The sequence below is a fragment of the Panicum virgatum genome, chromosome 9N, assembly GCF_016808335.1.
Source record: "Panicum virgatum strain AP13 chromosome 9N, P.virgatum_v5, whole genome shotgun sequence".
NCBI lineage: Eukaryota > Viridiplantae > Streptophyta > Magnoliopsida > Poales > Poaceae > Panicum > Panicum virgatum.
In genome coordinates this window covers 81,191,840-81,208,314 of record NC_053153.1, presented here as the reverse complement: position 1 = coordinate 81,208,314, position 16,475 = coordinate 81,191,840, and the positions used below count along the sequence as shown (strand labels likewise).

At 50.7% G+C, this 16,475-nt stretch overlaps 3 protein-coding genes across 7 annotated transcripts; 2 read left to right on the top strand and 1 right to left on the bottom strand.

Annotated features, from left to right (window-relative positions):
• Window positions 1-477: 477 nt before the first annotated feature.
• On the top strand, window positions 478-4,034 carry LOC120692098. 4 transcript variants are annotated; one of them, XR_005682484.1, is made up of 12 exons: window positions 478-922; window positions 1,031-1,133; window positions 1,594-1,607; window positions 1,910-2,128; window positions 2,239-2,310; window positions 2,453-2,542; window positions 2,619-2,657; window positions 2,764-2,868; window positions 3,216-3,277; window positions 3,399-3,508; window positions 3,619-3,797; window positions 3,922-4,034. XR_005682484.1 is itself a non-coding variant. In XM_039975324.1 (11 exons), the coding sequence occupies exons 1-11, from the start codon at window positions 668-670 to the stop codon at window positions 3,703-3,705; spliced, it is 1,260 nt and encodes a 419-aa protein (XP_039831258.1). In that variant the 5' UTR covers window positions 478-667; the 3' UTR covers window positions 3,706-3,987. The 4 variants fall into 4 exon arrangements, 2 of the variants coding, with proteins under 2 accessions (XP_039831258.1, XP_039831259.1); XR_005682483.1 differs by having other exon boundaries at window positions 3,112-3,508; XM_039975324.1 differs by having other exon boundaries at window positions 3,112-3,277; window positions 3,619-3,987.
• Window positions 1,251-13,286, bottom strand: LOC120692099 (ALA-interacting subunit 1-like). Of its 2 annotated transcripts, none has more exons than XM_039975327.1 (10): window positions 13,188-13,286; window positions 12,557-12,608; window positions 12,351-12,409; window positions 12,181-12,255; window positions 11,984-12,091; window positions 11,762-11,832; window positions 11,218-11,518; window positions 10,813-11,102; window positions 10,577-10,683; window positions 1,251-1,670 (listed from the first exon to the last, which is right to left on the bottom strand). In XM_039975327.1, exons 1-9 carry the CDS (start codon window positions 13,206-13,208, stop codon window positions 10,623-10,625), a joined length of 1,038 nt encoding a protein of 345 aa, XP_039831261.1. In that variant the 5' UTR covers window positions 13,209-13,286; the 3' UTR covers window positions 1,251-1,670; window positions 10,577-10,622. The 2 variants fall into 2 exon arrangements, with proteins under 2 accessions (XP_039831261.1, XP_039831262.1); XM_039975328.1 differs by lacking the exon at window positions 13,188-13,286 and adding an exon at window positions 12,971-13,156.
• Window positions 13,287-14,398: 1,112 nt separating this feature from the next.
• On the top strand, window positions 14,399-15,889 carry LOC120692100. The gene is made up of 2 exons (XM_039975329.1): window positions 14,399-14,702; window positions 14,797-15,889. Exons 1-2 carry the CDS (start codon window positions 14,412-14,414, stop codon window positions 15,451-15,453), a joined length of 948 nt encoding a protein of 315 aa, XP_039831263.1. The 5' UTR covers window positions 14,399-14,411; the 3' UTR covers window positions 15,454-15,889.
• Window positions 15,890-16,475: the final 586 nt, after the last annotated feature.

The following is a 16,475-nucleotide window of genomic DNA, read 5'->3' as shown; positions in this document are numbered from 1 at the left end:
ATAAATAGTTGTTTGCAGGGGTGGGCCCGTCCTTAGAAATGCCGTCACCCGCCTTTAAAATGACATCATAATCTGTCCCTAAAAATACATTTTTTAGGTGCAGGTAATGGCGTCACCCGTCCATGAAAATGGTCACCATTTTCAGAGGCGAGTTATGGTGCCACCACCCCTAAAATGACTTTTTAGAAGGCGGGTGATGGTATCTTGCCTCTAAAAATTGTGGCTATTTCTAGGGACGGGTAATGCCTTCACCCACCCCTAAGAAATCATTTCCAGAGATGAGTGAAATGCTACACTAATCCTGCACCATTTGTAGGAGCGGATTATCTTTTAGACTACCTCTAGAAAAAATAAGGCACCCTACAAAATGGCTTTTTATAATGCTGTACAGTAGTGCAATCGACTACTGTACAGGCATGCTACAAATAAGGATCACGAACCAACTGACCAAAACGCAACCATCCAAGGCATGCATCGCAATGCGCCAGCACACGCTGCACATGCGTTGCCCTCAATTCATGCATTCACAAGAATCCTACTGATTCCGCGCCGTGACAAGAAGAGCTTCCCAACGCGCGTCTGCCACGGCCGCACGGTCACGGGCTCTCGTGTATTCGTCCTATCAGGGGGCATCACAATTCACGAGCTCGTGAGACGCATTCGGGCAATGGCGGTAGCCCATAGTTGTAGCTGCTGCTTGCAGGTGGTGCTGCTCTGGGCGGCGCTGTGGCCGGCGCTCTCGCTGTGGACGGTCGCTTTAGCGGCCACGGCCGTGCCGGCAAAGCTCAAGGCCGCGCCGGCGCCGGTGGTGGCCGGGCCGGTGTCCAGAGTGGAGGACGCTAGGATGTTTCAGATTTACTACGGCCGGAGCTTCAAGGTCATTAAGAACTCAGGCGACGGCAAGAGCTACCTTCTCATGCAGGTATGCGTCACTCGGAGCTGCCCATAGCTAAAGCATTTGCAAGTTGCGGCATCAGATTCTTCGTCAGTTAATTTCCAAGTGAAAATTGGGCGAACTGCGCGTGTGCAGAACACGTCCAAGATGGCAGCCAAAACGAAGTACTGCACGGGTAGGATCAAGTCGTTCGTCATCCCCCTCGCCAACTTCTCTGTCGACACCACGGCTTCTCCAGGTACGTGCTTACCGCGCAATCAGTACAAAATCGAGCAATTCCAGTCCAAACACCCCCTCGAACACAGATACTGCAAAATTGGGAACGCACATCTAATGCATACCAAGCCACGGTAAATGATCCAAAGAAATGCAACAATGGCATTTCTGAACTTTTCTCATCTGAAATATTCACTTCATCAGTTTCGTTCAGTAATTCAGTTAGCACCGAGATAAATACATCCGTACAAGAGAATCTTTCTTTTTGAAAAGGAACAGGGTTATGAGAGTGAGACCTCACTCTTTTTTCCTTCTGCTTTCTTTCCTTGAACTGAATAGATAGCCCATGACAACTTTTTTTTTTTTGAACTGAAAATAGCCCAGGGCAACTCCATTTTGTTGCCAAGTACTTTTGCTCTCTTTTTTTCTGTACATAAATCTGTACCGGATTGGAGTAATACTGTTTCCACCTTTATCTGCAGTGTCATTCTTTGAGGTGAGCAAATGCGAGATACAAACTGAGACTCTGCAGCATAGTCCAAATGCCGAATGGATCCTTCTGCCGGAAAAAAAAAAGAGAACAAAATCTGAGAAACATTTGTATTCTATTCAATTCCTCATCTAGTCTGTACCAAAAGCTATGAAAATTGTAGTTATCAGTTACTAATAAGCACCATGCATACACAATGAAACAAGAGGCAGCCAAAAAAACAGAAAACCAAAGATAGTGCAGAAGTAAATGTCCTAAGCTTATGGTGTTTATTATTGAGTTCATGAGTAGATCTGACATGTCTGCAGCTACTTGGAGTGCTAGAAAGTTTGAAGGGAATAACATCAAACCAAGTTGCTTCTCAGTGTGTCCTCCAATCGTACACAAGTGGAAATACCCAACTTGTTAATAGGACTGATGCACAGACACTCTCGAAGTTTAGTGCAGAATTCATAAGCAATATAGATGAAGATAAAGGTTGCAACTTTGCAGCATATGTACCCTTGGAAGAGGATACACCATTGCAGGTAGAGCAGTAACAGGAACCTGACCTCCTCTGGAACTTTTCTAGCTGGAACTTTTCTAGTTGTTCATATGCCTAAAACTTAGATACTGTCTCTTCAATGGTTCTCTCCAGAGGGCTGAGTGGATCAAGTACTTGGGAACTTTCACAAATTCTGAAGACAGGGCAAATGCTGTCTATGATGCAGTTAAGACCGCCAAATGTAACTCTATTTGAATTATAATGCATATGCACTAAAGTATGGTGCTATGGTTTTATGTCATATGACTGTGCCATGAAACCACACTCTGCAGACTATTTGTTTCATTTCTGTAGCATGTCATTGCAGATAAAGAGAAACTACTTGTGCTTAAGCAAAGCAGCAGCAAACCTTAGCACGAGATTCAAGCCTATAGTAGCGTGGATTGAATACACACAGGTATGCAACTACAAAACCAGTAAAATGGTAACTTTCTCATAAATTCGAGTAACACATGCTCCATCTTCCGCTGCAGGGAATGTGGACATTCGTCAAAGAAAGTTATGCCTTACAGGTAAGATCACTTTCTATTGAAGGCTACATAGTGTAGTTGTCAAACAAACAAATAAAAGAAATGTGGAGTGTGGACCGCTGATGTGCATGTTTGGTTTCATGAGCAGTACGTCACAGATGCAGGAGCAGAAATTGTCGATGCAACTATTACAAATAAGAGATTTAATAGTTCAGATTCAGAGGATATGGACAACTTTCATGCTATTCTTTGTGTGAGTATCAATCGTATTGAACCTAATATTACCACTTTATAAAGTTAGATACTTGGCCCGCTCACTGTTGAATATGATGCACAAAAGGCCCCTTCATTTTATTTCTCAGCAAACTTTGACAAAATTAACATTTGAATTATATCAAATAAACAACTGCAAAACACCAAATGATCTATTACTTAGCACATATTTCAATGACTCTAAAGTATCATCTAATTAAGCTTGGTTCACATATATTGCCAGACAGTGGACGTGGTAATAGATCAGACATATGCTTTGGAGCCTGCAGAGTACAAACTATCCACGTTTTTGGAGAATATTAATGTTAGCCATGACTCCTGTTTTAGTTTTGTATCAAACCGCAGCATATGGAGGTTTGACAAAAGGATAGGAGCTTCTGGGACACTTGGTAATAGAAGCATTCTTATTGCTAAACTCCAGATTCATATCTTTCACTCGTTTAATGATCCAATCGATTTTTCCATCACAAAGAAATGGTATAATAGACATTGTCCTTCTTTTTCCTTAAGATTGGTATGATGGCGCTATCTCCCAGCCCCAGTTGGTTCTTGGAGATCTAATAGAAGTTTTCTTCCCAACGGGGAACTACACAACAATTTACTTCAGGAACCTTGCAAAGGTATGGCCGTATGGGTTGTGTTTTCTCTATGCTACCTTTTTCCTTTCATTTAATTAAATAACGACATCTTCAGAACAAGGTTGCTGATCAGCGGAATTATAATTACACAGGAAGAAGGGGTCACTGAGATTGGCCCTGAAATGTGCACTAGGAGCATGTCCGCGCCCATGGAGCCTATAACCCTGCCCTGCCAATGATAGCCCAGATGAACACAAAGACTTTTCAAGCTTACTTGGCAACTAGTTGATAGAATGATTTTAAGTTACTGACAAACTGATCTGAACACAAGGTTTGCAACACGGATTAGATTACACAGTTGAGAAAGATATATTGAACTTTCTTCAAAATATGTTGAGAAGCAACTGCTATTTGGTCTGTTGATCATTTTTTCTTTTCTTTCGTGATACAAGCAGGGAACTATAAAAGAAAGAAGTGGAATAAGAATCAAAGTAAGAAAAGTCGGCAACGTGTTGCCATGTGAAAATAATACAGTACATTTTCTATCATAAATCATATTATGGCTCTGGAGTCGGTTGGTGTATATTGAGCCCATGTATAGAGGCCCATCTAGAGGCCCATGTATAGGAACGATATATCCCACCCTTCTAGGGTTTGGAGGAATACAAGCCATTATTCTCTCCTATTCTCCCTCTCTTACATGGTATCAGCCTAGCTCATGGCCGCCGCCGCCGCCTCCATGGCCGGCCGGCCGCCAGCGCCGCCGAACCTCTCCTTCCCTTCCCTCTCCTCCCTCCCTCCTCCCTCCCCTGCTGCAAGATCTGGCGGGGCTCCGACCGCCCAGCCCTGGCCGCCGGGCTGCCTCCAGGCCGCCGCCGTGTTGGCCCGCTGCGCCGCCGCCCTGGGCGCTGCCGCCGGGGGCGCGGGTCCTCCCGCCCCTGCCCTCTCCTCCCTCCCTCCTCCCTCCCCTGCTGCAAGATCTGGCGGGGCCTCTGGCGCAGCAGGCGCGGGCCACTGGGGCTCTGCTCCGGCCGCCCAGCCCTGGCCGCCGGGCTGCCTCCAGGCCGCCACCGCGCCGGCCCGCTGCGCCGCCGCCCTGGGTGCGGCCGCCGGGGGCGCGGGTCCTCCCGCCCCTGCCCCTGCCCTGGCCTGGTGCGGCTCTGCTCCCGGCGTGGTGCAGCCGTGGCCTGCTGTCGTTCCTGCGCTCGGCACGGCACGGCCGCCCCTGCCCTCTCCTCCCTCCCTCCTCCCTTCCCTGCCCGATTCGCCCGCCGCCGCCGCTGCTACTGCTGGCTGGCTAGCTGCGCTGCCCTACGTCGCCGCGCTAGCTGCAGCCGCGGGGCCCGGCGCAGGCGGGCCACCACCACCTCCTCCCGGCCCGCTGCCGACCGCTGCTGCTGCAGGGGGTGCGGGCGCAGGGGGCACGAGCGGCGCCGCCACCGCCGCTGCCGCCTCCCTCACCGCCGCGCACGCGCGCAGGCCACCGCGCAGGCCGTCGCGCCCAGGGACCCCGCGCGGGCCGCTGCCTCCCTCGCCGCCGCGTGGCATACGTTCGGGATGCCCCCCGCGGACGGGCTATTCGCCGCCGCCGCCTTCAGTGGGCAGCCGATCGCCGCCGGCGCTGCTACGGCCGAAGCTGCTCTCGCCGCGGCCCTCCTCGCCGCCAAGACCCACCAAGCTCCGCCCTCTGGATCTTTATCCCGGACCGACCCCCTCCTTGGTGCTCATCTCACCGGCCAGACCGGGAGTGGAGGAGGCCGCGGGTGTCGTCGTCGGGGCGGACGTGGTGGTGGTGCTAGCGGTGCTACCTCTGGTGGTACTGGTGGAGGCCGTCGGGGCACTCCGACTCCGGCTCCCGCTCCCACTCCTGCTCCTGGCCCTGGAGGTACGCCCTGGCCATCCTTCAGCGCCCCATGGCCAGGGCGCATCCCGATGTGGCCGATTCAGGGTCGGGGGGGAGGGGCTCGTCCTCAGCCCCAGCCGGCGGCCATGCTCGCCGCTGCTGCTCATCTGTTCGCGCCGTCCTGAACCCCTCCCACTCCACCCAGCCAGCAGCCGACCTGGCCTGGGGGGTGGGACCAGGCCGCACTGGCGCAGTCCTTCAGCGCCATAGGGCGGACGCCGCCGGTCAGCATCGAGTGGATCGCCAACTCGGGTGCCTCCTTCCACACCACCCCACATGCCGGTATCCTCTCTTCTGTCCGACCCACACACCCCTCTTGTCCTTCTTCTATCATGGTTGGTGACGGGTCTTGTCTTTCTGTCACCGCCGTGGGTTCTGCTCCTGGCTTCTTTCGTCTTTCCAATGTCCTTGTTGCTCTGCAGATGGTTCATAACTTTCTTTCCATTCGTCAGTTTACAGCTGACAATTCTTGTTCCATCGAGTTTGATTCTTCTGGCCTCACTGTAAAGGATTCGGCCTCCAGGCGTTCGCTACACCGGTGTGACAGCACGGGGCCCCTTTACACCCTTCGCCTTACTTCTTCCGCTGCCACACTCTCGCCTTCTTCTTCGCCCTGGCAGTCTTGGTCTGTTGCTTTTGCCGCGATGCCATCTTCCACCACCTGGCACCGCCGTCTTGGTCACCCTGGCCGCGACGTTCTGGCTCAGCTCAATCGTAGTGCCGTTGTTCCTAGTACTAGGGCTCCTGCTGAGTCCCTCTGCCATGCGTGCCAGCTCGGTCGTCATGTTCGGCTCCCTTTTTCTTCTTCGCATGCGACGCATGCTTTTGATCTTGTTCACTGTGACCTGTGGACCTCTCATGTACTCAGCCTTTCTGGTTATAAGTACTATCTGGTGGTGGTCGATAATTTCTCGCACTACTCTTGGACGTTTCCTTTGCACGCCAAGTCTAAGACCTTCCCCACCCTCCTCCACTTCTTTGCCTGGGTGTCCACTCAGTTCGGCCTCACCGTTAAAGCCGTCCAGTGTGACAACGGACGGGAGTTCGACAACTCCACCTCCCGTTCTTTCTTCCTCTCTCGGGGTGTTCAGCTGCGTATGTCTTGTCCGTATATCTCTCCTCAGAACGGCAAGGCTTAGCGGATGATTCGCACGACGAACGACGTCGTGCGCACCCTTCTGATCCAGGCCTCTCTGTCCTCGCACTTCTGGGCTGAGTGCCTCCACACCGCCACCTACTTGATCAACCGTCTTCCGTCCACTGCTTCTCCTGCTCCCACTCCACATCACGCTCTTTTCGGTACCCCTCCTCGCTACGACCACCTTCGGGTCTTCGGGTATGCGTGTTACCCTAACACCTCCGCCACTGCTCCTCACAAGCTGGCGCCCCGCTCGACTCGTTGTATGTTCTTTGATTACTCCCCAGACCACAAGGGGTACCGATGCTTTGACCTCACCTCTCGCCGCGTCCTGATATCCCGACACGTCGTCTTTAACGAGTCGGATTTCCCCTACTCCACTTCCTCCACACCTTCGCCTGACCCAGAGCTGGAGTCTCTGTTTCCAACTGACCTGGTGGTTCAGCCACCTTTTCCTGTCTGTCCTTTAACTGCAGGTTTTCCCGGTACATCGGCATCGTTCCCGGTGATCCCTGCTGCGCCAAGCGCGGCCCCGGTGCCCGCAGTCGCGCCACGCGTGGCCCCCGGACCTCCGATCGTGCCGCGCGCGGACCCGGTGTCTCCTGCTGCACCACGCGCTGCCCCGGTGTCTCCCGCTGCGCCACGCGCGGCCCCGGTGCCTTCCCCTGCACCTGTGCGGTACGCTGAGCCGGTGCAGGTGTACCGGCGTCATTCGGTGCCGACACCGGCGCCGCCTCCTGCTCCGAAGGCTCCTGCGGCTCCCTCTCGAGCCGAACCGGCGGTGTACCACTCGCCCGTCGTCCATCGGGATCCTCGGCATATCCATCCCATGGCGATTCGGCGGATGGCGTCTCCGACCGCGACTCTCTCTGCCACCGAGGGAGAGCCGCGGGTCTCTCGGGTACCCTCCTCTGTCCGCAACGCCTTGACGGATCATCACTGGCGTCGCGCGATGGAAGAGGAGTACGCGGCTCTTCTTGCCAACCAGACGTGGGACCTCATGCCGCGTCCGTCTAGTTGCAATGTGGTGACTGGCAAGTGGATCTGGACGCATAAACGTCGGGCTGATGGCACACTGGAACGCTACAAGACTCGCTGGGTTCTCCGGGGGTTCACTCAGCGACCTGGTGTGGACAATGATGAGACCTTCAGCCCAGTGGTGAAGCCTGCTACTGTGCGCACGGTCCTCTCGCTTGTGCTCTCGCGCTCCTGGCCTGTGCACCAGCTGGACGTGAAGAATGCGTTTCTTCACGGCACTCTGTCAGAGACTGTCTACTGCTCTCAGCCAGCGGGATTTGTGGACTCGAGTTATTCGGATATGGTCTGCCGACTCAACAAGTCTATGGTTTGAAGAAGGCTCCTCGGGTTTGGTATTCTCGGTTCGCCACGTTTTTGCTGACATTGGGGTTCACCGAGGCCAAGTCTGAAACGTCTCTCTTCATCTACCACCGTGGGGACGAGACTGCATATCTGCTGCTCTATGTCGATGACATTGTGCTCACAGCCTCCAGTCAGCAGTTGCTTCAGAGTGTCATCTCCTCTCTGTAGTAGGAGTTTGCTATGAAGGATCTGGGACAGCTCCACCACTTCTTGGGTGTCACTGTTGAGCCTCGCTCGTCTGGTCTTCTCCTTCACCAGCGGTAGTACGCACTCGATAATCTGGAGCGGGCAGGGATGACTAATTGCAAGCCCTGCTCCACTCCTGTCAACACTCAGGCGAAGCTGTTTGCTGATCTGGGTGATCCAGTCGCTGATTCTACTGCCTACCGGAGTTTGGCTGGTGCTTTGCAGTACCTCACCTTCACCAGGCCGGACCTCACCTACGCTGTTCAGCAGGTCTGTCTCCATATGCATGATCCCCAGGAGTCACTCCTTGCTGCGCTGAAGCGTCTCCTCCGGTACGTCCGTGGCACTGTGGACCTCGACCTGGTGCTTCACCGCTCGTCCTCTGCTGAGCTGGTGGTCTACACCGACGCTGACTGGGCGGGCTGTCCGGACACTCGTCGCTCCACTTCCGGCTACGCCGTCTTCCTGGGCGGCAACCTGTTCTCCTGGTCGTCCAAGCGGCAGCCGGTTATCTCCCGCTCCAGTGCTGAGGCGGAGTACCGGGCTGTCGCTAACGGCGTGGCGGAGGCGTCCTGGCTACGACTGCTCTTGGCGGAGCTCCACAGCCCGCTCGCCAAGAGCACGCTCGTCTACTGCGGCAACGTCAGCGCCGTGTATCTCTCCACCAACCCCGTCCAGCATCAGCGGATGAAGCATGTGGAGATCGACCTACACTTCGTGCGCGATAGAGTCGCCATCGGCGATGTTCAGGTACTCCATGTCCCGACTACCTCCCAGTTTGCTGACATCTTCACCAAGGGATTGCCCTCCTCGACCTTCTCAGAGTTTCGCTCCAGCCTCAACGTAGCCGCAGGCTAGTTGTGGCTGCGGGGGTATTTGCCCTTTGTACTCTATTTGTACTCTCTTCTTGTCTAGTCTTGAACACCGCTGCGCCGATAGTTCAGACTGCGGGGGGTGTTGGCTTTCTTGTTATCCAGTCTTGAACACCGCTGCGCCGGTAGTTCAGACTGCGGGGGAGTGTTGGTGTATATGTGAGCCCATATATAGAGGCTCATGTATAGGAACTATATATACCCACCCTTCTAGGGTTTGGAGGAATACATCCATTATTCTCTCCTACATGAAGCAGGCTCCTCGGGATCGGTACTCTCGGTTTGCCACGTTCTTGCTGACATTGGGGTTCACCGAGGCCAAGTCTGACACGTCTCTCTTCATCTACCACCGTGGAGATGAGACTGCCTATCTGCTGCTCTATGTCGATGACATTGTGCTCACCGCCTCCAGTCAGCGATTGCTTCAGAGTGTCATCTCCTCTCTGCAGCAGGAGTTTGTTATGAATGATCTGGGTCAGCTCCACCACTTCTTGGGCGTCACTGTTGAGCCCCGCCCGTCTGGCCTTCTCCTTCACCAGCAACAGTACGCACTTGATATTCTGGAGCGGACTGGGATGACTGATTGCAAGCCCTGCTCCACTCCTGTCGACATTCAGGCGAAGCTGTCTGCTGATCTGGGTGATCCGGTGGCTGATCCTACTACCTACCGGAGTCTGGACGGTGCTTTGCAGTACCTCACCTTCACCAGGCCGGACCTCACATACGCGGTTCAGCAGGTCTATCTCCATATGTATTATCCCCGGGAGTCACACCTTGCTGCGCTGAAGCGTCTCCTCTGGTACGTCCGTGGCACTGTGGACCTTGGCCTGGTGCTTCACCGCTCGTCCTCTGCTGAGCTGGTTGTCTACACCGATGCTGACTGGGTTGGTTGTCCGGACACTCGTCGCTCCACTTCCGGCTACGCCATCTTCCTGGGCGGCAACCTGGTCTCCTGGTCGTCCAAGCGGCAGCCGGTTGTCTCCTACTCCAGTGCCGAGGCGGAGTACTGTGCTGTCGCTAACGGCGTGGCAGAGACGTCCTGGCTACGACAGCTCTTGGCGGAGCTCCACAGTCCGCTCGCCAAGAGCACGCTCGTCTACTGCGACAACGTCAGCGCCGTGTATCTCTCCACCAACCCCGTCCAGCATCAGCGGACGAAGCACGTGGAGATTGACTTGCACTTCGTGCGCGACAGGGTCGCAATCGGCGATGTTCGGGTACTCCATGTCCCGACCACCTCTCAGTTTGCTGACATCTTCACCAAGGGACTACCCTCCTCGACTTTCTCGGAGTTTCGCTCCAGCCTCAACGTAACAGGTGGCTAGTTGTGGCTGCAGTGGGGTATTTGCCCTTTGTACTTTCTTCTTGTCCAGTCTTGAACACCGCTGCGTCGGTAGTTTAGACTGCGGGGGGATGTTAGCTTTCTTGTTGTCCAGTCTTGAACACCGCTGCGCCGGTAGTTCAGACTGCGGGGGGGTGTTGGTGCATATTGAGCCCATGTATAGAGGCCCATGTATAGGAACGATGTATCCCACACTTCTAGGGTTTGGAGAAATACAAGCCATTATTCTCTCCTATTCTCCCTCTCTTACAGAGTCAATAGCAAGCTCATTTGAGTGCAACATACTTACCCATTGAAGTGCTCTTCTATTTATATAAAGAACAGATTCCGGCGTATTAGTTTAGATAGTCCAGAGTATCTCTATTCCATGACAAGAATGAGGGGTCTCCAAGAGTCCTGAAAGGAATGATGTAATTTTCTCAATGCTACAGTCATAATACGAGGAAAACAACTATTTGGCTCCTAGTATTTGCATCTCATAATCAGGGAAAATACATTAGTCTGAGATAAACAAATATATTATACCTTGGCTTAAACATGTAGAGAACTACGAAAACCAGTGCAAGAAAAAGGCACAAGCCACCTACAATCAGATATGCAACACCAATGAATTTATTTTTGCCTCCAATCCAAGATGTAGTTGAAAGGACCAATGCTTTAGACCCTCCAAAACTATATGTGTTATAGTTGTTCTGTATAACAACAGTTAGTTGATCGTTTGCCATAATATCCGTTTCAATTCTGCCATAAAGCTTTCTGAAAGTCGGAAGGGCAGCAGTTCTCATCCAAACAATGAGATCTTCTTGCTCGCTTAACTAAAAAATTGAAATAGAAAATGGAAAGAAAATAATTAAATTAGATTGATATCTAGAAGAAAATAGATGTAGAAGTAGTAAAAATATTAGATGTTGAAGATAGAGAGAAATGTACAGGTATGCTCGCATTTAGCTTGGCACCACCTATAAGATTTCCATTCTGAAAGTTCCTGGGATAAACATCATTGCCAAATTTTTTGTTCTTGTCACTCTGCCAAGCTATATCTTTTTTATTCACTTCAATCGCTTTCTTGTTGACTGAAATTGTATATGTGTCATTGAACAAACTCCAAGCAACGAGGCCACATGGAACGATTGGAGCACCATCAGCACTATAACCTTCAGGATCACAATCTTTTGTCAAGTGTGCAGCATCCTTATACAGCAATTGTTTATCACTACGACTTTTCACATACCTTAGAAAAAATGAATAAGAAAATGGTGTCTGAATGTCAGCATAATTTCTAAGTAGATAGCATCATCAAAGTCAATTCATAACAGTTCAATGTTCCTGCTAATGCAGTAGATATAAAAGGACATATGGTATTTAATTCAACAGTGTCATGGTTCAGTGTGCCTGTTAATGACTTGATGCACTTGATATAAAACAACTGGAAGCAATGAAGATATTGGATAGAAAATTTGGTTGAAGAATATACCGGCGATGGTTCTGATAGAAGTCACCAATCTGGTAATATATTTGAATTGGGCTCTTCATATGCTTAGGCACCTATTGGCATACATCAACCATTTAGTTCAGTACAAATTCTGGTGGGTAAAAGATGAAAGATTGCGTCTTAACAGAACGAGCAATAGATAAATAAGGGTAATCCTTCACACCTACGAACTCAAATAAACCTAACTTTAGCTGTCATACTCACAGTTAGAGTTCTTGTGCATGATTTATTAGTCTTAGAGTCCTGAATGTACCCAACCTTGTCAGTGATGGGCCCACAATTTGTATCATATCTATCTATCAGCTCCACAATCTGCATTGCAGTCAAGTCGCAGACTAAAAAACTGCACAATATATAAAACCAACAAACACAAAATGTATTAAAAATGTTTTTTGAAGTACCTCTTGTGATGCAGAAAGTGATGCAAGACCAATTGGGACAAATAGGATGCCAACCAGTAAGAAGGCAGAAATGACCTGCGCTCATGAAAGAGGCTCATAAATCCAATAGACAGTATAGCAAACATTTATTCGACAATAATAGAATATTGATCAGTGGGTTAGCTAATTACAATTGCTGGAGTTAGCAGTGGTTTGCATGCTGGAAGCTCCTGCTGTGTAAACTTAGAATCTGCGCATAGGAAGGTCAGAATTTTAATGTACACATTATATCGCACTCACCAATTTATACAAATAATGTTAGACCCTGAAAAATCTTAGGATAACAAAGCATGCATTCGCAAGACAAACGAAAGAAAAAGGAAACAGGGGCTAATACATTTGGGCTTATTGGATTTCTTCGAGTTATCCTGCATTTCGAATGGATCCATCTGCACCAACAAGCAAAAAGGTTGGAGGCAGAGTTAACAAATGTATCGTGAGAAGCAGATAAGAATATCAAGCTGGAAATGGTTGCAATTCGGCTAGTGGATAAACAAAGAATCACTAAACCCAAACACAAAACTGTAGAGAAGTCTATAGTTGACTAAGCTGAAAGGGAAATTTCGGGACCGCCGAATCCTAAGCAATTGATAAAAAATGACAGAGAAAGACCGTACTTATGACTGCTGCTTTCGCCGCTTTAACTCTGTCCCTGTCTAAGCCACGATTATGTGATGATTATGACATCGACAACCCTACCACTACGAATTAGGATGACGGGAGTGTACGGCAGTCGCATGAGGATCACGACCTATCAACCCAATCGGATACGACGAACGGAATTCTTAGGGGGACACAGCCTCACAGGCGCCCAGAATTCCCCGGCCCCAACAAAATTGCGATTAATCACTTCCCAAATAAAACAAGGCGATTGGCCTAGGCACTGAGACTCGCGAGGGCTGGGCGGAATCGGGTTATATGCTCAAGGATAAGAGCCGACGAGGTGGATTTGGTCATCGGGGGCTTACCGGGGAGGCCTTCGATTCCATGTCCCGACGGGGAAGGAGAGGTGAAGTCCGGAGGTTAGAATGGTGGTGGTGGAGGGCAGAGAGCAGCGACGGGGGGAGAGGCCCCGACGAACGAAATGGGTCGCGGGGCACGCGCGACGCGAAAGGCCGCGGCCCGGCTCGTTTAGGTGGGCCGGTCGGTCTGTTCATGGGCTCGATTATAATGTGGCAGCCCGTGACCGATGGGTGGGCTTTTGGTAGGCGGTCGCAAGCCCGCAAACCACTCAAGGGCCACGCAACGGTAAATTTGCAGATTCCCAAAATCTTTGGGTCTCTTCGTATTCTGGTACCAGACCCCTTTGGCACACATGTGAAGGAGAGGAAAACCGTAGGAATGGAAAGACGCAGGAAAGGAAAGCAAGTTCGATTCCTCTGGAATCCCTCCGTCGTTGCTGTGGCTACAGTTTTCTTCCATGAGCTCCAACCGAATGCTACGTTTCCTGCGGCTACAGTGAGACAATGTTCGTTCCTCTAGAATGGTTCCTATGTTTTTCCTCTGCCTTCCAAAGGCATGCTGACGTCAGCACAGGAATCTTTTCCTATTCCTTCAATTGCCCCGTGATCCAAAGGGGCCCTAAACTTTTCAGATTCCCAATGCGTCGCTTCTTCACTAGCACTCCTGATTCCCGATGCGTCATTTTCTCCATGACTTGAATTCGGCGACCTATCGCAGACGATGCATATAAAGTTACCGAGATGCGCACCATCGTCTCTTGGACTGCAGCAGCAGCCACAGGGTCCGGAAGCAGAACGTGCTGAGCGAGCGAGCTATGGCCGGCATCAAGATCAAGCTCGCCGTGGACAGCACGAGGGACCGCGTCCTTTTCGCCGACGCGGGCTCCGACTTCGTCGACGTGCTGCTCAGCTTCCTGACGCTTCCAGTCTCGGCCGTGCAGTTCTGCGCCGGCTCGTCGTCGCCCGGCTGCCTCTCCAGCCTCCGCGAGAGTGTGAGACAACTAAGGGGCAGCAACCTGTTGAAGGGTGATGCGTGCCACGGCATGCTTCTCAGGCCTCACGTCCAGGAATTGCCGTAAGTATCCCCATCTTGTCTCTGTTGATACTACAGTTTACTGTCACATGGTGCCATTACGCACTTGTTGTACTTATACCGGTCTAATTCATTATCGTCGTCGTCGTCATCAACAAAAACCAAAAATGAATCCTAGGTGTCAGCTGCACCATTCGATGCCGTGCGACTGCTTCCGTGTGATAGTCACGAGCCTGCCAAGTGAACAAGGGCACGGCTCAGACTGCACGTGTTGGAAGGTCATGGCCAGAGTTGTGCGTGTGTATAACATCGCTATAAGAGCAAATTATCAGATGTTCGTTAAGGAGAAACAACGATTTGTGATCGGTGATGACTTGGTGATCAAGCCTGCGTCAACAGTCAGCACGCTGTCGATGCTTCAGAAGGTCACTTCTGATAGGATCGGTCATGAATTTGAGGAGGTCGAAGTGTGCGTCGGCTTGGCAGAGGTAACGTGCGCAGCTGAGTATTGTTGTGAAATAAGTACATAAGATTCTACTGCAACTCTTTAAGTTTTTAACTTGTGGACAATATATATGCTAGGTGGCATCTATGCTGAAGGCCTCTATTTCTTCCAAAACAGTATTCACCAAGGCCTTCCTGTCCAAGGAATCAGACCCGCCGGCTCCTCATGTCACTAATAACCAAATCAATGTTGATCCCAAGATTCAGCATCAGTGCGACAGAGATCCTGATTCTTCACCACATTTCAACATCAAGATCTTCTATGACAGGCACAGAAAGAGGGTCATGTATGCTGAATGCAAACATGATTTCGTGGACCTGATCCTCAGCTTCTTGACTTACCCCGTGGGCTCTCTGTTCAAGAACCTGGGTGGAACCTCCCATCTCGGAAGCAGCTTGGACAATTTGTACAGCAGTGCAGTTGATCTCAATGTTCTGAACACCACTTTGGAGCGAACCATCCCAGAATGGTTCAACTTAGGTCGACTTCCATGTTCCCGGTGTTCCGAAGATAACATCGTAAAAGGATGTGACTTATGTGATCCGCAGTTCAGCAGAGATGCCACCTATGTCGTCGATGATGATTTACTCATCTATCAGGCTTCAGCGATACTGGTGATGAAGCATCGGTGTAAGGTGGACAAGGAAAAGGTTTTGGAGATGGACGTTGCAATCAGTAAACTAGAGGTAAAAGTCCACAAGTATATATTCATGTGCTATTCCCACCCTAATTAACTATATGTATCCACCTGGAAGTTTTATCAATGATTGTTTGGATCAATCTTTTGCAGACTGTTGATCTGCTAAAAGCAACCTTGACTTCGTGTTGACAGCTAAAATTGGCACCAACCGGTCTGACCGAATGGTCTGACCGATCGAGGCACTGTGGCCTGTCCGGCAGGGACTGACCGGTCTGATCGGTAGGTCCGACCGGTCTGACCGGTCCAGGTAGAATCCGAGTACAATTAGGGTTTTTCATAGATTTAGATCTGTAAACAAGATTTCTTGCGGGATAAGTCCACCCCACCCTATAAATATAAAGGGTCACGGCCGATTAGAAAATCCAATCGATCAAAACACATCAATACATTACTTTTCTTTATGTTTATTGTTTCTATTTTTATCTCCGAACCCTAGCTCCTTCCAATCCTTTTCTGTTGTTCTTCCTTCGTCTCCGCGACATCTTAAGATGTTCTAGGTGGTCTGCCGATCCTAGAACAATCCTACGCGCGCTTGCCCTGACGGGTCCCTCCTGGGCGAGCGTTCGTCGGATCTCGCCGTTCTGCACCGGCGAACCGGTCTGACCGGTTATACCCCGACCGGTCTGACCGGTCTGAGCATCGGCGCTGCAATTGTGCCGTCGCTCACCGCGCGATCAAGCGCATTGGTGTGTTGGCCCTAGTTTGGCGCCAACATATTTTGGCGACTCTACTGGGGAAGAAAGATCTTGGTTATTTAAACCGATCTAATCTACTCCACATACTACCATGGTGAAGCTGTCAAGTAGTGATGTTGATGCCAGCAACATCGTTAGGCCGACTCCTGATCAACTGTCGGCTGAAAATTGTCAAGCTTATGAAGCCTTCAAGGAGTGCGAAGAGGAGAACACACGGCGCAAAGAGAAAGAAATCGAAGAGAAGCGTCAGTGGTTCTTGTCTCACTTCTCCAGGAACCGGAAGGGTGAAGTCTTAAAGTATAAGGAGGTGGTCATTCTTTCGGATGAAGAAGAACAAGCCAAAGCAAATAATAATGTAAGT

Coding starts and splice junctions, on each gene's coding strand:
- LOC120692098 (XM_039975324.1), top strand. CDS start 668: ATGGCGGTAGCCCATAGTTGTAGCTGCTGCTTGCAGGTGGTGCTGCTC. Junction 2,129..2,238: donor AAGAGGATACACCATTGCAG/GTAGAGCAGTAA, acceptor GGTTCTCTCCAG/AGGGCTGAGTGGATCAAGTA. Junction 3,278..3,398: donor AGGAGCTTCTGGGACACTTG/GTAATAGAAGCA, acceptor TTTTTCCTTAAG/ATTGGTATGATGGCGCTATC.
- LOC120692099 (XM_039975327.1), bottom strand. CDS start 13,208: ATGGAATCGAAGGCCTCCCCG. Junction 12,092..12,180: donor CACTTTCTGCATCACAAGAG/GTACTTCAAAAA, acceptor ACTGCAATGCAG/ATTGTGGAGCTGATAGATAG. Junction 11,519..11,761: donor TTCTATCAGAACCATCGCCG/GTATATTCTTCA, acceptor ATTTTTTCTAAG/GTATGTGAAAAGTCGTAGTG.
- LOC120692100 (XM_039975329.1), top strand. CDS start 14,412: ATGCCGTGCGACTGCTTCCGTGTGATAGTCACGAGCCTGCCAAGTGAA. Junction 14,703..14,796: donor TGTGCGTCGGCTTGGCAGAG/GTAACGTGCGCA, acceptor TATATATGCTAG/GTGGCATCTATGCTGAAGGC.